The sequence below is a fragment of the Rhinatrema bivittatum genome, chromosome 6, assembly GCF_901001135.1.
Source record: "Rhinatrema bivittatum chromosome 6, aRhiBiv1.1, whole genome shotgun sequence".
NCBI lineage: Eukaryota > Metazoa > Chordata > Amphibia > Gymnophiona > Rhinatrematidae > Rhinatrema > Rhinatrema bivittatum.
Window position 1 is genome coordinate 11,777,556 of NC_042620.1, and position 17,612 is coordinate 11,795,167.

The window sequence follows — 17,612 nt, forward strand, 5'->3', positions numbered from 1 at the left end:
GGTCCTGTCTGTTTCGATCAGGTAGAACGCTTTTTTCTAGCGGCATGGCTTTTGAGAGGTGCCGTTTAAGAAGTAAAGGTTATTCGGACGTGGTGGTGTCCACTCTTCTGCGATCGCGCAAGGCCTCGCCTTCATTGTCTTATGTTCGCGTTTGGAAGGTATTCGAGTCATGGTGCGTTTCTTGGGCGATTCGAGCTACTCGGGCAGCCATTTCAGATATTTTGGCCTTTCTTCAGGATGGTTTGGCCAAGGGGCTATCTTGTAGTTCGTTGCGAGTACAGGTGGCTGCCCTCGGTTGTTTACGTGGTTCGGTGGAAGGGGGGACTTTGGCATCTCATCCTGATATTCAGTTCCTGAAGGGGGCAAAGCATCTATGTCCAACGCTATTTGCACCCTGTCCTTCCTGGAACTTAAATGTGGTACTCAAAGCCTTGTGTGTACCCCCGTTCGAACCACTGAAGAGAGCGACCCTGAAGGATCTTACGTTGAAAGTTGTATTCTTTGTAGCAATCACCTTGGCTAGGCAGGTTTCTGAACTCCAGGCATTGTCCTGCAGGGAACCCTTCTTTCGGATCTCTGATTCCGGAGTTAGTCTCTGGACGGTCCCTTCTTTCCTACCCAAGGTAGTTTCTTCGTTTCATCTGAATCAGTTGGTGGAGCTACCAGCATTTTCTCATCTCGACAGGTCGGGTACTCTTTCCAAGGATCTGAAGAAACTAGATGTGCGTAGGGCCCTCTTACGTTACCTGGAAGTTACTAATGGTTTTCGGGTGTCGGATCACCTTTTTGTCCTCTGGAATGGTCCCAAAAAGGGTAATATGGCATCTAAGACCACCATTTTGCGGTGGTTGAAGGAAACCATAATTTCCTAGCATGTAGCAGATGGACTCAGGACCAGTGGGTATAGTGTACTCCTGTTAGCAGTTGGAGACGGATCAGATTTCAATCTGACGTCAGTCCCTAGTACATATACCCCTGCAGGAAGTGCAGCTCCTCAGTATTTTCCGTCTCCATAGCAGTTAGGGACTATCTGCACGCTCTCAGAGCGTTAGACCAAAATTAAAAGAACAAATCCGAAATTTACAGAAGAATCCTACCTGAAGACGAGCCCCGCACTCCTGCGGTGATACCCTCGGGTCCCTCCCCCAGTTGAGTTTCCCGAGGTGATTTCCGTGGTCCCTCGGAGGTGAGCCTTGGTCCGGTGGCCGATTTGCGGCAAAAATCGTTGCACACCTTCGCACGTCATTATCGTCTGGATGTACAGGACTCCAGGGAGGGCAATTTCGGAGCAGGCGTATTGAGAGCGGGCCTCTCCGGTTCCCACCCCAAGTAATTGAGCTCTGGTACATACCAGGAGTCTGGATTGATCCGGTACGTACAAGGAAAAGAAAATTAGGTCCTACCTTCGATACTTTTCGTTCCTGTAGTACCAAAGATCAGTCCAGAGTCCCTCCCACTGATGCATTGAGTCTGGAGAGTCCGCTGGTTCTAATTCTACTCAAAGTTTTGGGTCCTGGAAGGATCCTTAACTCTGTCTTCTTCCGTTTGTTTGGGTCAGATTCGTGTTGGGAGGAGTGACCCGAGAGTTTCCCAGTTGAGATTCATGTATATAGTTAGTTTACATCTGGGAATTATTCTGCTTTGACTCTGCGTAATACTGACAGGCTGTGGGTGGCACCCTGGTATATGTGGCCGAGCCCGTCAAATCTTGCTCTGTCTCCACCTGCTGGTGCGGAGGCAAAATCCAAGAGTCTGGACTGATCCTTGGTACTACAGGAACAAAAATTATCGAAGGTAAGACCTAATTTTCTTTTTCCTTGTTCCCTGTACGTACCCGGATCAGTCCAGACCATGGGTTGAGCCTCCTGTCCAGCAGATGGAGACAGACTAAAACTGAAAGGGTATCCCATATCAGGAAAGAGCCTACCCTGCATCCCCTCAATATTCGTCTGTCTCCAGCAGATGCAGGCAGCTGAACCTGTGGTTCCCCTTCTTATCGCCTTATCTTTTTCCCTGAGGGGATCTTATACTATTTGCTTTACAGGATCAAGCAAGTATTAGCTCTTGTTCATATTAAAAAAATAAAAAAAAAAAGTTACATTTGAAAGATTTCTCTCTGTTTTTCTGGGAGACAGTCCTGTCTCCTCGCTCTGCTGGGGGCCTAGGGGGGCTTTGCCCCTTGAAATCTTCAGCCTAGGCTCCCATTCCCAGTGACCTTCTGGGTTGATACTGGTGGTCCAGTCAATCCCCCTTGGCTAGCTGTCCACATAGGGCCGGGGTAAGGGAAACTTTCCCCTGCACTGCTGTGTTTAAAAAAAAAAAAGAAGGAAAGATTTTTTAAACTGAGCCCTATTTTACTAACTTCAGAACCGTGGAGAGCTTCGGCAGCGTGCAGTCTTTGCCCTCGCTGACCGGCCGGCTCAGCTCAGCACAGCTCAGCTGTTTTACTCCTCACAGCAATTTTTTTTTCTAACGCTGATGCCGTGTTCCAGCGTCTGTAGTGCCTGCGGGGAGCCTGCCAAGAGGCTCTCCCGCGCAGGCCTCTGCTCTGGGTGCCTGCTGGGTGGGGAGGGCCCCTCCTAGGCATCCCAGACTACTGCGACCCGGGGACGAGCTGCATGCCATGTGGCCAGGCCGTTCCCGACCCGAAAAACCGCAGGAACAGCAGCCATTTTGGAAACAATCTCAGATACTGAAACGGGGCTGCAGGAAGAAGGTGAGCCCGATTCTTTAATTTCTCCACCGGATTTGAGCCCCCCTCATTCCCCCCCACCCCAGGAAGCCGAAGTCTCGATTTTTCCACAGAGTTCGTGCTCCTTATGCACAAATCTTATCTCGCTAGTCTACTGGAGGAGGACGACTTCTCCCTTGGGCCCCCCCACCGCAACCTCCTAAGGAGCCGGAAGGACAGGACTCCATTAGAGTTAGGGTGGTCCCGGGGGTCCTGCCGCCTCCGGATCCCCCTCAGCCGCTGTTGGTCCCTGATCCAGATCCGGATGCTGATCCTCTGCTTCCCAACCCTCCCCTTGAAGGGGACGATCCACGGGTGCTCCGCATATTTCAAAGGGAGGAACTGGAACTGCTCATTCCCTTCATATTGCAGGAACTGGGAATCAAAGTGCCCCCTGAGGATACGGTTATGGCCGCGATGCCTCCTAACGTGGACCCAGTCCTGGCAGGACTTAGGGCCCCTCGGCATACATTTCCATTCCATCCCATGCACAAGCTGATGCTTCTTTGGGATGGGAGTCCCCGGAGGCAGGACTCCGAGTGGGTAGGGTTATGGACAAGCTCTACCCTCTCCCTGAGGACTGCTTGAATATGCTTAAGATGCCTAAGGTGGATTCCTCCGTCTCTGCAGTTACCAAGCACACCACCATTCCGGTAGTGGGGGCTATGGCTTTAAAGGATGTCCAGGACCGTAAATTGGAATTTTATCTCAAACGCATCTTTGAAGTCTTATCCCTAGGTGTTCGGGCGACAATCTGCAGCAGTCTCATGCAGCGGGCAAGCCTCAGGTGGGTTCAGCAATTACTTAGCACCCAAGACCTCCCATCTGCAGAGGTGGAGCAGGCGGATTGACTAGAAGGCACAATCGCATATGGGGCTGATGCCCTTTACGATCTTCTAAGGGTGCAAGTCCGAGCCATGGTCTCCACTGTCTTGGCCAGGTGTCTCCTCTGGCTGAGAAATTGGGGGAAAATAAGGTCTTAAGCTGCTGGAGGACCGCCTGAAACAGTCTAGGACTTTCTTCCCCTCCCGCACTCGCTTCAGAGGGCAACGGCGATATAACACCAGAGCATGAGATTCCTTTCCGAGATGTAATGCTTCCAGATCCCAATCCTGGTCTCATTCCTTTCGAGGATGTTGATCCTGCCGGGATAGTAGCCAGCAACACTCGGCCGCCACAAAGTCCTCCTCCCAATGAAATACGGCCAGCCCATTCCTCCATGCTAAACTTAGGTGGATGGCTGTCCCTGTTTCTCGAGGAATGGGCCAAGATAACGACAGATCAGTGGGTCCTAGAGGTAATAGAAAAAGGCTATGCATTAGAATTTGCTTGAGACCTACCGGACCTTCACCTAATCTCCCCCTGCGGAAGTCGAAAGAGGTCTGCGGTCTACCAGACCCTGAGCAGGCTGCTGGAACTGGGTGTCATAGTCCCAGTCCCGGTGGAGGAACAAGGGTCCGGCCAATACTCCATCTACTTCGTCATCCCCAAAAAGGAAGGCTCTTTTTGTCCAATTTTGGATCTCAAGCGAGTCAACTGGGCTCTCAAGGTTCCCCATTTTCGAATGGAAACCCTAAAGGTGGTAATAGTGGCAGTTCGCTCCGGAGAATTACTGGCATCGCTCGACCTGACGGAGGCCTACTTGCACATTCCGATTCGCCACGACCATCAGCGGTACCTCCGGTTCAAGATCCTGGGCCAACATTTCCAGTTTCGAGCGCTCCCATTCGGTCTCACCACGGCGCCGCGCACTTTCACCAAGATCATGGTGGTAGTGGCTGCCTCTCTTCATCGGGACGGAGTTCTGGTTCACCCTTACCTGGATGATTGGCTCATCCGGGCCAAATCGGAGTTTCTCTACAAGCTGGCGGTCGACAAGGTCCTGTCTTGTTGATTATCCTTTGAGTGGATAATCAATTTTCCCAAGAGCAAACGTCAGCCATCCCAGACCCTGGAATTTTTGGGGGCAAGATTCGACACTCGAGTTGGTAAGGCATTCCTTCCAGACGCACAGGCATTCAAGCTCAGGGACCAAGTGTGCGCTTTTCTCTCTCTTGCACTACCCACGGCCTGGGACTATCTCCAGGTCCTGGGGTCCATGGCCTCCACTATCGATCTGGTTCCTTGGGCTTTTGCATATATGCGTCCGTTACAGAAAGCTTTGCTATCCCGCTGGAAGCCGGTGTCTGAGCAATTTCAGACGCCCCTCCCGCTCTCAGAGTCTGCCGTCACCGAGCTGCAGTGGTGGCTCTCTCCTGCCCACCTTCTGAAAAGGGTGTCCCTTCAGACGCCACAGTAGATTGTGGTCACAACAGACGCCAGCCTCTCCGGCTGGGGAGCAACGTGCCAGTCTGCTCAAGGATACTGGTCCCCAGTCCAATCTTGCTGGCACATCAATCGATTGGGAGGCTTGAGCAGTACACCTGGCTCTCAAGGTCTTCCTTCCTTTACTCCATCGCAAGGCGGTTCGGGTTCTCTCGGACAACTCCACCACGGTGGCTTACATCAATCGGCAGAGAGGCACCAGGAGTTGCCTGGTGGCTCTGGAAGCCAGCAAACTCTTCACCTGGGCAGAACATCACCTAGAGCGCTTAGCAGCATCCCACATTGTGGGGAAGGAGAATGTTCAAGCCGACTTCCTCAGTCGCCAGCTGTTAGATCCCGGCGAGTGGGAGTTGTCAGACAGAGCGATGAATATGATCATCCGCAGATGGGAGTCCCCCACACTTAGATCTGATGGCCACGATGAACAATGCAAAAGCTCCCAGGTTCTTCAGCTGCAGAAGGGAACATTGCGCAGAAGGAGTGGATGCGCTGGTCCTTCCCTGGCCTCACGACATTCTCCTGTACATGTTCCCCCCTTGTTTACTAGTGGGCAAAGTACTCAGAAGAATCGAGCCCCATCATTCTAGTGGCTCCAGAGTGGCCCTGCAGACCGTGGTTCGCGGACCTAGTGAATCTCGCCACGGACGGCCCCTCCGCCTCGGTCATCTCCCCCACCTTCTTCGGCAGGGTCCCGTATTTTTCGATCAGGGGGATCGCTTTTGTCTAGCGGCCTGGCTTTTGAATGGCGGAGGCTGAGAAAGAAGCCGGCTACCTCTCTCGCTTATGTCCGGGTATGGAAGGTTTTCGAGAATGCATGTACCGCTTTGGGAGTGTCAGCTCGTAAGGCTCCGGTTTCCCAGGTCCTTTCCTTCCTCCAGAACGGTCTCTCCAAGGGGTTGTCTTTTTCAGTTCCTTGCGGTGCAGATCTCTGCCCTCGGCTCCCTCTTAGGCAACATTGATGGTTACACAGTGGCGACTCATCCGGATGTAGTCCGCTTCCTCAAGGGGGCCAAACATTTGAATCCGCCGGTTCGGGCTACTTGTCCCTCGTGGAGTCTTAACGTGGTTCTTCGGGTTCTCTGCGAAGCTCCCTTCGAACCTCTGCGGAGGGCTACACTTAAGGATTTGACTCTCAAAACCGTCTTTCTGGTGTCCATTTGTTCCACCAGAAGGGTGTCGGAGCTCCAAGCTTTGTCGTGCAGGGAACCTTTTCTCCGTTTTTCTGATTCAGGGGTAACCCTCAAGACGGTACCCTCCTTCTTGCCAAAGGTAGTGTCTTCCTTTCACGCCAATCAGTCAGTAGAACTCCTGGCATTTTCTTCTGAAGACTTCGCACACACATCTGGGGGTGATCTGAGGCGCCTCGATGTAAAACGGGTTTTGCTACGTTACCTCCAGATTACAAATGAGTTCCGGGTTTCGCATCACCTGTTTGTCCTGTGGAGTGGCCCAAATAAGGGTAATAAAGCTTCAAAGACACTATTGCACGTTGGCTAAAGGAGGCTATTGCGTCGGCCTACATCTGTAAGGGTCGTTCCATTCCGAAAGGTTTAAAGGCTCATTCCTTGCGTTCTCAGGCCACTTCTTGGGCGGAAAGTCCGTCAGTGTCTCCACAGGAAATATGTAGGGCAGCTACATGGAAATCTCTGCATACTTTTGCTTGTCATTACCGCCTGGATGTACAGGCTTCAGTTTTTGGTTCTTTCAGGTGGCAGGTTCTTCGAGCAGGACTGTCTCGGTCCCATCCCAAGTTTAATTTCCCTGTTAAATGTAACTTTGCTTTTTCATGTTCAACCTTTTGTTTTTGGTTACTGTTCTTGGTTCAGTTCCCCTATTCGATGTGAACCGACCTGATATGGTCTCTACTATGAAGGTCGGTATAGAAAAGTGTTAAATAAATAAAATAAAATAAATAAATCCTGTTTAGGGAAGCTTACGTACCCGGATCAATCCATGGTCTGGACTGATCCGGGTACGTACAGGGAAAGGAAAATTGTTTCTTACCTGCTAATTTTTGTTCCTGTAGTACCACAGATCAGTCCAGACACCCTCCCATACTAGATCTGCTCCGTCCGCTCGGTTTCTTCCTTTACAGGTTTTCCGGATACCTGAATTTTTTATTATTTCTTAAGGGACCGGAAGAATCTCACAGATGAAAATGAAAATAAATCTTTATGCAAGAGCATTTGTTATACAGAATTCTTTCAATTGTTCAATTTATCAGTTTTTTCTTGTTACTTGCTTGATTTTCTGGGAGTTATATCTGCTTTGAAATTGTTTTATCCTGAAGAGATGCAGGGTAGGCTCTGTCCTGATATGGGACAGTTTTGATCTGTCTCCATCTGCTGGACAGGAGGCTCAACCCACAGTCTGGACTGATCCGTGGTACTACAGGAATGAAAATTAGCAAGCAAGAACCAGTTTTCCTTTTACTGCTACACTACTAACTGGCGGTCAGCCTGAATGTTCGCAGCTTTTCCCTTCAACTGACTCTAAAGATTTAACATCTGATTGGGAAACACGGGTGCCTGGGAGTTTTTTGCCTTGTGTTTTCAATCGGGTCTGGTGAGTCTCTGTGCATCAGCAACTAATCTGGCCTAATCCTGCAGAATTATCCTCTTTTTACCTGTCTTTACTCCTGTGACCCAGACTGCACTGGTTGCTGTTATCTCCAGTTTATGTACAGTAACAATGTTTATTCTTTTGACTGTTGTTAAAGTTTGGAGATGAAGCAGCCACCTCCTCTGTCTGCGAGTAAAGACCAAGTTAAGCTCTCTATTTGGGTTTTGCATAGGAAACACATAGCAGAGAGGGAATACACAATTTCCAATCCCGAAGCATATAGCAGAACATCCAGCATCCTTTGTTTCTTTTCAGTCGTTTTCACCTGTGACCCAGACTGCGTTGGTGGCTGTTTTCTCCAAATGGTGTTTTCTGCCAAGAAGTGCAGAGTCAGGCATTTGGGGTGTGGTAATCCAGAAGAGCTATAGGTGATAGGGGGTTGAAAGGCTGTTATGCACAGAGCAAGAGAGGGATAGTGTCTGGCGATCTGAAGATGGCCAAGCAATGTGACAAGGCGATAGCTAAAGCCAGAAGCATGCTGGGATGTATAGAGAGAAGAATAACCAGGAAGAAAAAGGAGGTGATAATCCCCTTGTACAGGTCCTTGGTGAGGCCGCAGCTGGAGTATTGTGTTCAGTTCTGGAGACCATATGTCGATGAGGCTATTAGCTAGTACCCCAATTATGTAAAAAAATAACAGTGCGCCCGACATGCACATTTTAACCCTCAAAACTTAACATCAGCCCCAGAGCTGACGGTAAGTCTTGAAGAGCCCCAAAAGTTTAACAGAATAGCAGAAAAGCAGCAATTTGAAAAATATATTAAAAAAAAAAGTCTTGATGGGAGTGCACAGGTTAGGAAATGGAGGCTCATAAAATTGTTCGTCTGTTTTCCTAACCCACATACAGCTACTTCACCTGGGTGCACGAAGCCAAGAAGGTGCTAAGCATGCACAATTTTTCCAGTGCCTCTTTTTAATGCAACGACTCATTAGCCTACTGCATCACGTGCCCAGGAGAGGTCGATGGGGGTGCATTAGGAAAGCAGGGGCTTAATTATGAGTGCCCTTTTTTGCCATGCGGATATTGCATCAGCCTGTTTGGGGGTTCACGAGGCAACACCCGAGTGGGAATTCCTGCACATGCTCGGTAGAGCAAAAGCTCTCCTAGCTGTACGAGAGAGGTCTGTTCAGTGCTGCCAGAGGACATCAGCAACGTGCCATGGCTAATTCAGCCCTGCTTATTGACAAAAAAAAATTCAGATTATTATAGATGAAATGTTGGATGTGTTAAACCCTTGGGAGTAATACCCTGAAATCATTTTAACATGCTTATTTTCCACATGTTCTTTGCTGCTAATTGTAAAAAAAACCAAGCAAACCCCAAATGTGCCCCTGCTGACAGGTTAGCTTGCCCGAATATGAAAGGTTGTTGTTAATGAAGAAGCTAACGAGCGAAAGGCAAAGCTTTGATAAGAAACTTTAGACTTTATTGGATCTGCTTTGGATATCCATAAAAATCTGTTTTGAAAAGGAAAAGTATTTATAACTCAGTCCTTCCGCGGGTACTCGGCACCTCGGAGAGCAGTTTGTGCTTTGTTTGTCTTCTTTTGTGCGACTTCTTCGGCTGAACTTTGTTTCAGGAAAGAAGTTGATTGATGAGAAGATGGAGAAGGTGCAGGCGAGGCTGGAGCGCGGAGAGGAGGTGGAAGGCGAGTACCTCACCTACCTGCTGTCCAGCGGCAAGCTGACCCTCAAGGAGGTGTACGGCAGCGTGGCCGAGCTGCTGCTGGCCGGGATAGACACGGTACGTGGGGGCACATAACGGGTGGATGTGGGAAGAGGAGGGGCACTTAGACGGCTTGGCTTGGGGTACAAACAGCCTTTCAGCATTGTTCTTCTCGTAAGTGATCACAGCGGCAACGTATTCTGCTTGCTCTCTTGACCGACGCATTGCAAGTTCCCCGTTCTACCTCTCAGACTTCCAACACGTTGTCTTGGACCCTGCATCACCTGGCGAGGGAGCCGGAGATCCAGGACTCTCTATACCAAGAGGTGATGGGCGTCGTGCCCGGTGACCAGATGCCCACCACGGAGGATATCGCCAGAATGCCGCTGCTCAAGGCCATCATTAAGGAAACCCTACGGTACGGCCTCAGGAGAACAAAAACCTTAGATTGTGAGCCCCCTGGCAACGGGGAGATACCCAGGGGACCTGAAGGGGGGCGGAGGGGGAAACAGCCATGACACCGAGAGGGAGGGGATTCATGAACGAGACGTTATCGTGCAGAATTGGGGACAGACATTAATGAGATCCTATAACGCAGCACGGGGGGGGGGAGGAGGACAGCCAGTACGGTATTAGAGGAAGGGGCAATGAGTGAGACCTTTCAGTACTTCGCTGGCAGGAGAGGGCGGTGTCATAAATGAACTCTATGGCACCATTCGTGGTGGGGGGAGGGGGACACTTATTAATGGCACAGGGGGGAGGCAGTTATTTATTATTCTATGTATTACACTTGCTCTAAAGAAAGAGCGCAGATTATAAAGCGAGCCCCTGCCTCCCTCTTTGCGGTGTTTCTGCCATGAGAAACCCGCCTTCTGGGTGCAGCGCCAGATTCTCCGAGCGCAGGACGAGCAGGAATTCTACATGAGTGGGTCGCACCCTCTGCTTTCTCCGCCGAGCGGGCCTTGCTTATTTATTTGCTTTTTAACGCCGTGCTCTGATCACTTTCATAGACCGGTTTTCAGGGATTAAGGCAGTTTAATGGTGTTTCTTCTTTTGTTTTTGCCCGACCCTGACTGGCAGGATGTATCCCGTGGTGCCCTCCAACGCCAGGGTCGCCGTCGAGAAGGAGATCCTCATCGGCGACTATCGCTTCCCCAAAAACGTGAGCTGGGGGAAGAGGGGGAGGCAGAGCATCGCAGAGGGACAGGGGATCGGAAATTAAGCAGAGCGCTGGGGTCAGGCGCACCTTCTGCCATTGGGCGCGCGGTGGGGAATTTGACAGCTGCGTAAGCAGCAGGTGAAAAAGCATGCGGGGGATCAGCAAGGTGCAGGCTTTTACCTGCTGGAAAAGGAGATGGGATCAAAGGGAGGTAGGGGGGTAAGGTGGGAAGTCAGCACACGCGTTGTGTTGCAGGGAAAGCTTATCCACCCAAGAAAGCAGGTGGATATCTCTGCAGGTCCTTTTCCCCAGTGCAGTTTTCTCAGGGGAGAGGATCCCTGGCCTCTGCAATGCACCACGCTGACATTTGACAGCTGCCCCCCCCCCCCCGGGACACTTTTAATAATTCAGTGACGCTCGGCAGAGCACGGAGCAAAGGACTTAGTCTCGCTGGGCAGCAGGAGGAGAGGTGCGCGTAGTGTCAGCCAGCTGCACGGATTTAATAAAGTTCTTTTAAACCCCCTTCTGATGTCAGGGCCGGATTGAGGATTGTGGTGCCCACAGGCAGAGTGCCACAGCCGACCCATGGCCCTAAAGCAGGGAGGGTGAACTGCAGTCCTGGAGGGCCACCAACAGGCCAGGTTTTCAGGATATCCACAATGAATACACGTGAGAAAGATCTGCATGCACTGCCTCCACTGGATGCAGATCTCTCTCATGCGTGCTCATTGTGGATATCCTGAAAACCTGGCCTGTTTGCAGCCCTCCAGGACTGGAGTTCGCCATCCCTGCCCTACAGCAAGCAGAAGGCCTGGATTAGATGGTGCCTTCAAAGTCTGGTGTCCTAGGCTGTCACCTTTGCTTAAATCCGGGCCTGGAGCGAGGCTTAGGCTGCTGCATTAAAACCCCAGCTGGGGAGCACAAGATGAAATCCGAAAAAGGAGCCAAAGTTAGTCCTCTCTCTCTCACCTTTCCTTGCAACTCCCTGACCTGTGTCTTCCCCTACCTTCTTACCAGGCCAGACAATGAGTTTGGGGGAAGCGGACGGTAAGGGAGAGGCAGAGAGGTGCCAAGAACGTGGGGGTAGAGTACGGTTCCAGTTTCTGTTCCTCCAAAGGTGAGGACCTGGCTCCATCTGGACAGACCGAGCCACTCCTGCTGGCCTCAGAGAATGAAGTGATAAAAACAGGCCTGGCTCATCTCTCCAGCTGACCCGGAGTCAGTCACTGACTCTCCTCTCAATGCCCGGTGAGAGCACTGAATGGGACCGTGTTCTTCTTCTTCTTCCAGACCATGTTCCACCTCACCCATTACGCACTCTCGTACGACGAGGCCAACTTCCCACGGCCCCACCTGTTCCTCCCCGGGCGCTGGCTGAGAGACGGGGGCATGAAGCACCACCCCTTCAGCTCCATCCCCTTCGGCTACGGCGTGCGCGCCTGCGTGGGGCGCCGGATCGCCGAGCTGGAGATGCACCTGGCGCTCTGCAGGGTGAGAGGCAACTTATTCCTCCAAGCCGGAGCCAGTCCTGGTTTTCAGGAGGGGGAGGGGGGAGGATGAGTGCCCCACTGCTGCCACAGGGAAGGCAGAGCTTCAGAGGAGGCTTCCCTCCTTGTCTTGGGCAAACATGAACAGCAGAGATGGGGGTGCATGTTCCCATTGCATTCTGGGACTTGTAGTCCAACTGTATAGGCTCAGAAAAGACACTAAATGTACTATAAAGAAAATCAAAATAGCAAAACTAGAGAACACAGAGGAGGGCAAAAAAACGATAAAGGGGGCTGGAGAGGCTCCCTCATGACCCAAGGCAAAACAGGTGAGGGCTCTTCAGCTTGAAGAAGAGTCAACAGAGGGGACACGATAGATGCTCACAAAATCCTGAGTGGGTTGGATGGATAAATAGGAAACAGTACAAGAGGATCCTCCATGAAACTAGCAACCAGCAGATTTACATCCAATCATAGAAAGTACTTTTTTGCCAGAGGATGTGATCAAGGCGACTAGCACAGCGGGGTTTAAAAGAGGTTTGGACAGGCTCCTAGAGGTAAAGTCCATAAACTGTGTTCCCTGTACGTATCAGGATCAGTCCAGACCGCTGGATTATGCCTCCCTTCCAGCAGATGGAGTCAGAGAAAAAAGTTGAAGGTATCCTCTGATAACCCAGTGTGCCACCTGCTATCCCTCAGTATTTCTCTGACTCCAGCAGGTGAAGGAAGACATAACCTGCGGTCCTGATCCTTTCCAAATTGTTGGGTGTTTATTTCTATTGGGAAGGGGTTTCTTATATCCTTAATAACCTTTGACTAGATCAGTGTTAGTTTAAAAAAAAGGAGAAAAGCACAAAGAGTACAGATCTTCTCCAAGAAGGGGGGCCAGTTTTAGTCCTTCCCCCCTCTTGTAAGCAGGCAGGCATAAGAACATAAGAACATGCCATACTGGGTCAGACCAAGGGTCCATCAAGTACAGCATCGTGTTTCCAACAGTGGCCAATCCAGGCCACAAGAACCTGGCAAGTACCCAAAAACTAAGTCTATTCCATGTAACCATTGCTAATGGCAGTGGCTATTTTCTAAGTCAACTTAATTAATAGCAGGTAATGGACTTCTCCAAGAACTTATCCAATCCTCTTTTAAAACCAGCTACACTAACTGCACTAACCACAGCCTCTGGCAACAAATTCCAGAGTTTAATTGTGCGTTGAGTGAAGACCTTTCGCCGATTAGTTTTAAATGTGCTACTTGCTAACTTCATGGAGTGCCCCCTAGTCCTTCTATTATCCGAAAGATTAAATAACTGATTCACATCTACCCGTTCTAGACCTCTCATGATTTTAAACACCTCTATCATATCCCCCCTCAGCCGTCTCTTCTCCAAGCTGAACAGGCCTAATCTCTTTAGGGCAGGGCTTTGTGTCCACAAGCCTCGATACCCTTATGATGTCATAAGGGTATCGATGTCATATGATGTCACCCGGAAAGCATGAGTAATACCCGAGTAAGGGGGATTTCCCGGTGGGCTGGTCCCTTCCCCCTACGATTCCAGAGACGCTTCATTCCTCTGAAGGGAGCTATTTACTGTTTCTGCCCAGGGAAGCACAGTCCCCTAGTTAACCGGCTCCATTTTTTTATTTATAAAAAAAAAAAAAGCCTGCTTGGGAATGAACAAGAAAGGGATTTACTGTTTCGGATCTGCCATGTACTTGTGACCTGGACTGGCCAATGCCAGAGACAGGATGCTGGGCTCGATGGACCTTGCTCTGACCCAGCCTGGCATTTTTTTATGTTCCTTTCTGCAGATAATCCGCATGTTTGAAGTGAGGCCAAACACCCAGGGAGTGGAAGTGAAATCTCTTTCACGGATTGTCCTGACCCCCAACAGACCTATTGACCTGCAGCTCCTGGAGAGACGGGGCGTCGGGCAGGGATGAGCTTTCTGGCCGGTGGAAGGACCCGGTACCACTCCTCCCATCCCTTGGACTCCATGTTTTCACAGGAATGTTCTGCGCATCCATTTCTTTGGAGCGTTTTTTTCTCACCTAGGTTTGCAATCAGCATAAATGATGATCCCTCTCAGGGAAGAGACTTCTGAGCAGAGCTGTCCCTAAAATGAATATTCAGGCAGTACACCCAACCCTGTGAGCGAATGAGCAGTGGAGCATATTATTACTCCAAGGAGCAGGGCTGCACAACCATAAACAGATATGGATATAGATCTACTGTGCAAAGCAGCTTTCAGCAGTACTCTGTCCTTAGGGCAAGAAATTGTGAAGACTGTAACGTCACATTAGCAGTGAGCTCACTATGTCAGAAAATGTGTTTCTTTGTAATCCTGCATGTACGGTGTAGTCAGTTAAATTACATTCATATTGAAGCATATGAAATGCAATTTTTACTATTGCTTAGATGAGGGCCTCTTTTGAGATGCCTTACAACTTCAGACACCTGTGTCCTTGGAGGTAAGAAACTTTACTTCTGATCTTTGTTCTTGGATTGAGAAAATAAGAGCCCCCACCTGGCTACTCTTGTCGGGGGGGGGGGGGGGCAAAAATCTGAGTCCCCACCGACCTGGCTGTTCTGTCTATTTAAACCCCTGTTAAGAACAGTACGGGAAGAGGAACCTTAGCAGAGCAAGATAAACTCTGACTGACTGCACGAGAGAGACAATCAACAGGCTAATTGCATCATGCAATTGGTAAGCCTTTTAATTAAGTAGTTATTATTCTGCATACAAGAACCCTTGGTAGTATAATTAACTCTCGCTAATATAATTAACCTAGCTAGTATGAGCTAATCATGTACTAGAAAGCATTTATTTTACAAGAAAAATGTCTTTAGTAGATATTTATCTAATTGCTATAGTTGCAGTAACTATTGTTATCGTACTTATACTTATAGCTCTGTACTGTTTGATTAAGATAAGATTTGAGAAGTATAACGCTTCATAAGCTAATAATAAGATAACTGGTATCTGAATAAAGAGACTTATTTTTATACATCTAGTCTGGTTTATTTCTCTAAATAACTATTGGGGAACCCTCATCTCTAAATAATAAACTCCTCCCTAAGGACTGGAGGGTCTTATGAAAAGGTAGGATAAGAGCAGAGCATATCCTGACTTTCACCGATATGGCAACCCAGATGGGACCCCTTTAGAAAAATAAGTAATATCTAGGGAAAAATAAAATAGGAATTTTAATTTCCAATAAAGTGATATTACCTATAATAAAAAATTCTATATTAATATAGAATGGCAGACCCCTATAGGATAAGGGCTAGCCAAGAGACTGTATTTCGCAAGTGGGTGGAGGCAAACCACATTCAGGAAGGTAGGTCTTTTGTACTACATTTGCAGATAGACAGTGATTCCTCCCTGTGCTATAACAAAGATATTTGTCGATTAAAAGCCCTGACAAAGGAGGCATCAGGGATTAGATCATAGGGGAGATGAGAACTTCATACCCTTTACTCTCCCTGATTGCCAAATGTCATACACACTTAGTGTCTGTTTACAGACAATCCGACCATCCCGGTCTCAGAGAAGCGAGGCAGCTTGGCTTTCACAGAAACCAGACCACCTCTCGATGCAGTATTATCATATGATCCGCTGTGGACTAAGCGCCGGCTGGAAAACGAGGTGTGTACTACACCACTGTCTTGAGATGCTTTTTAACATTACGAGATCATTATGGAAGCACCTCAACCCTGACAGGGATGCTGGCGGGGCATGGGAGCCATAGTGAGATTGACCACAAAGCAGACACTTCAGACACTCTCCCTTACAGATAACCAGGTACCAGAACATCTGGCTACCCGGATAGTAGCCTTAGAGGCAGTCATTGGTCAGGTCGATGGATGCACCAGACACTATATAATTTCATCCCTAATGCCACAAAATTTAGTCCCCCCCCTCTGCTTGTGACTCATGGGGAACTTATTATGCCTGGTACTATAGCACAATAAATGGTAAACCCTTGATCACTAATCTAGGGGATGTATTACAGAAAATATTACATAAGTATGGGATATCCGCTGCCTATTCACTAGGAATATTAGTGACTTTAGAAAATTTTGACCAGGTATGGAAAATCCTGAAACCTCTATCCGTATTGATCTTAGTAATAGACTAAGCACTTTGGCTCCTGCTGAAAGGAACCAACGATTTCCATTCCTGATCCAACAGGCATACGAGGCAGCAGGAAAATCCTTAATCCCGTGGAAGCCATTCAAACCGGCACACCAAGGGTCGGATAAACATAAAGACAGAGGAAGGGACAGCCAGAGGTCTCAACCTGATAAGCACATCCAAAGGGTAAGCTTTAATTTCAGAAACCCATCCTCCCAGGAAAGGAATCATAGGGAGATTAGGGAACCTAGACAGGAATACCCACCTCCTCCACAGAGAACTCCTCCAGGCACCGGGTGGGCTCCCCGGTACCCTGTGAGGGAAAATAGAGGGACTCCACCTATACGCTATCCAGCACCAGAAAGAACCCCACGGGTATCTGGAGCTTCAACTAAAGCTGATCGCCCTCCCACACCTACCCCGAGAAAACCGGCCAAGTGTGCCACACATCATGGCAGCCCTGGCCCCAAAACTCAACCCCTTGTGGATCCAGAGTAAGGAACAGGGTAAACTTTATGTGGTGATGGTAGATACAGGAACTACCATTAGTATACTGAAACGAGAATGGGATACTGTACAGTATTTACAACAAAATATAACAATTACTATGCGGGACAGCAGACCCAAGCTCCCTTAGCAATCATAGATATTTATTCCCCCTACTACAAAGGATCTCGCACCATAAACGTAGCTTGTTTATTTGATGAAGACCCATATGCGGTCTACTTCGTGCCAGATGATGTACCGGTACTCCCCTCTATGATAAGGGAAGACCCGGCCTATGGGTTAGAGGCAGTTAAAGCTTCAATATTTTAAAACATCTAAAACCACTGCTTCACCCCCATGATTTCAAAACCGTCCTACAAGCCCTCCTATTTTCCAGTTTGGACTACTGCAACTCCCTTTTGATTGGCCTTCCAAAATCTTATTTGAGACCCTTGCAGCTCCTTCAGAGCGCTGCAGCCAGAGTACTAACAGGTAAAAGAAAGGCTGATCATATTACACCTGTCCTCAATCAATTACAGTGGCTCCCTATTGAAAAAAAGAGTAGAATTCAAAGTTCTCTCTATTCTTCACAATGCAATATACAAAGCCGATTACTCCGCCTTTGATGACATCATTCACTTACATTGCTCTCATCAAACAACAAGATCTAGTAAAATTCAACTAGTAATTCCTTCACTTCCACAGGCCAAATTATCCTCCACCAGAAACAGAGCCCTTTCCATTATTGGCCCAAAACTTTGGAATTCATTACCTCATTTCCTCACCAATCAAGAAAACTTAAAATCCTTCAAAAAAGACCTAAAATCCTGGCTACTCAGCCAATCTTTTAAAGACTGCACTCTATAACTTAAAGTATATTAACATAGCCTGTTATCTTTCAATATCCCCCTCATTCAATTTCCCTGTTTCATGATGCAGATGTCCTCTGTTTTTGATGTTCCCAGATATCTCTGTCCACCTACCCAGGGTTTCCACCCTG

The 17,612-nt window shown here is 48.8% G+C and overlaps 1 protein-coding gene across 3 annotated transcripts in view; it reads left to right on the forward strand.

The window, feature by feature from the left end:
- The window catches only part of LOC115093387 (sterol 26-hydroxylase, mitochondrial-like), a 29,792-nt gene extending 14,796 nt beyond the window's left edge, over nt 1-14,996 (forward strand). For all 3 annotated transcript variants that reach the window (XM_029605042.1, XM_029605041.1, XM_029605043.1), the window contains 5 exons: nt 9,260-9,423; nt 9,597-9,763; nt 10,426-10,507; nt 11,795-11,995; nt 13,800-14,996. In XM_029605042.1, the coding sequence (XP_029460902.1) occupies nt 9,260-9,423; nt 9,597-9,763; nt 10,426-10,507; nt 11,795-11,995; nt 13,800-13,931 (746 nt within the window). In that variant the 3' untranslated portion in view covers nt 13,932-14,996. The remainder of the gene's footprint in view (nt 1-9,259; nt 9,424-9,596; nt 9,764-10,425; nt 10,508-11,794; nt 11,996-13,799) is intronic.
- Nucleotides 14,997-17,612: the final 2,616 nt, after the last annotated feature.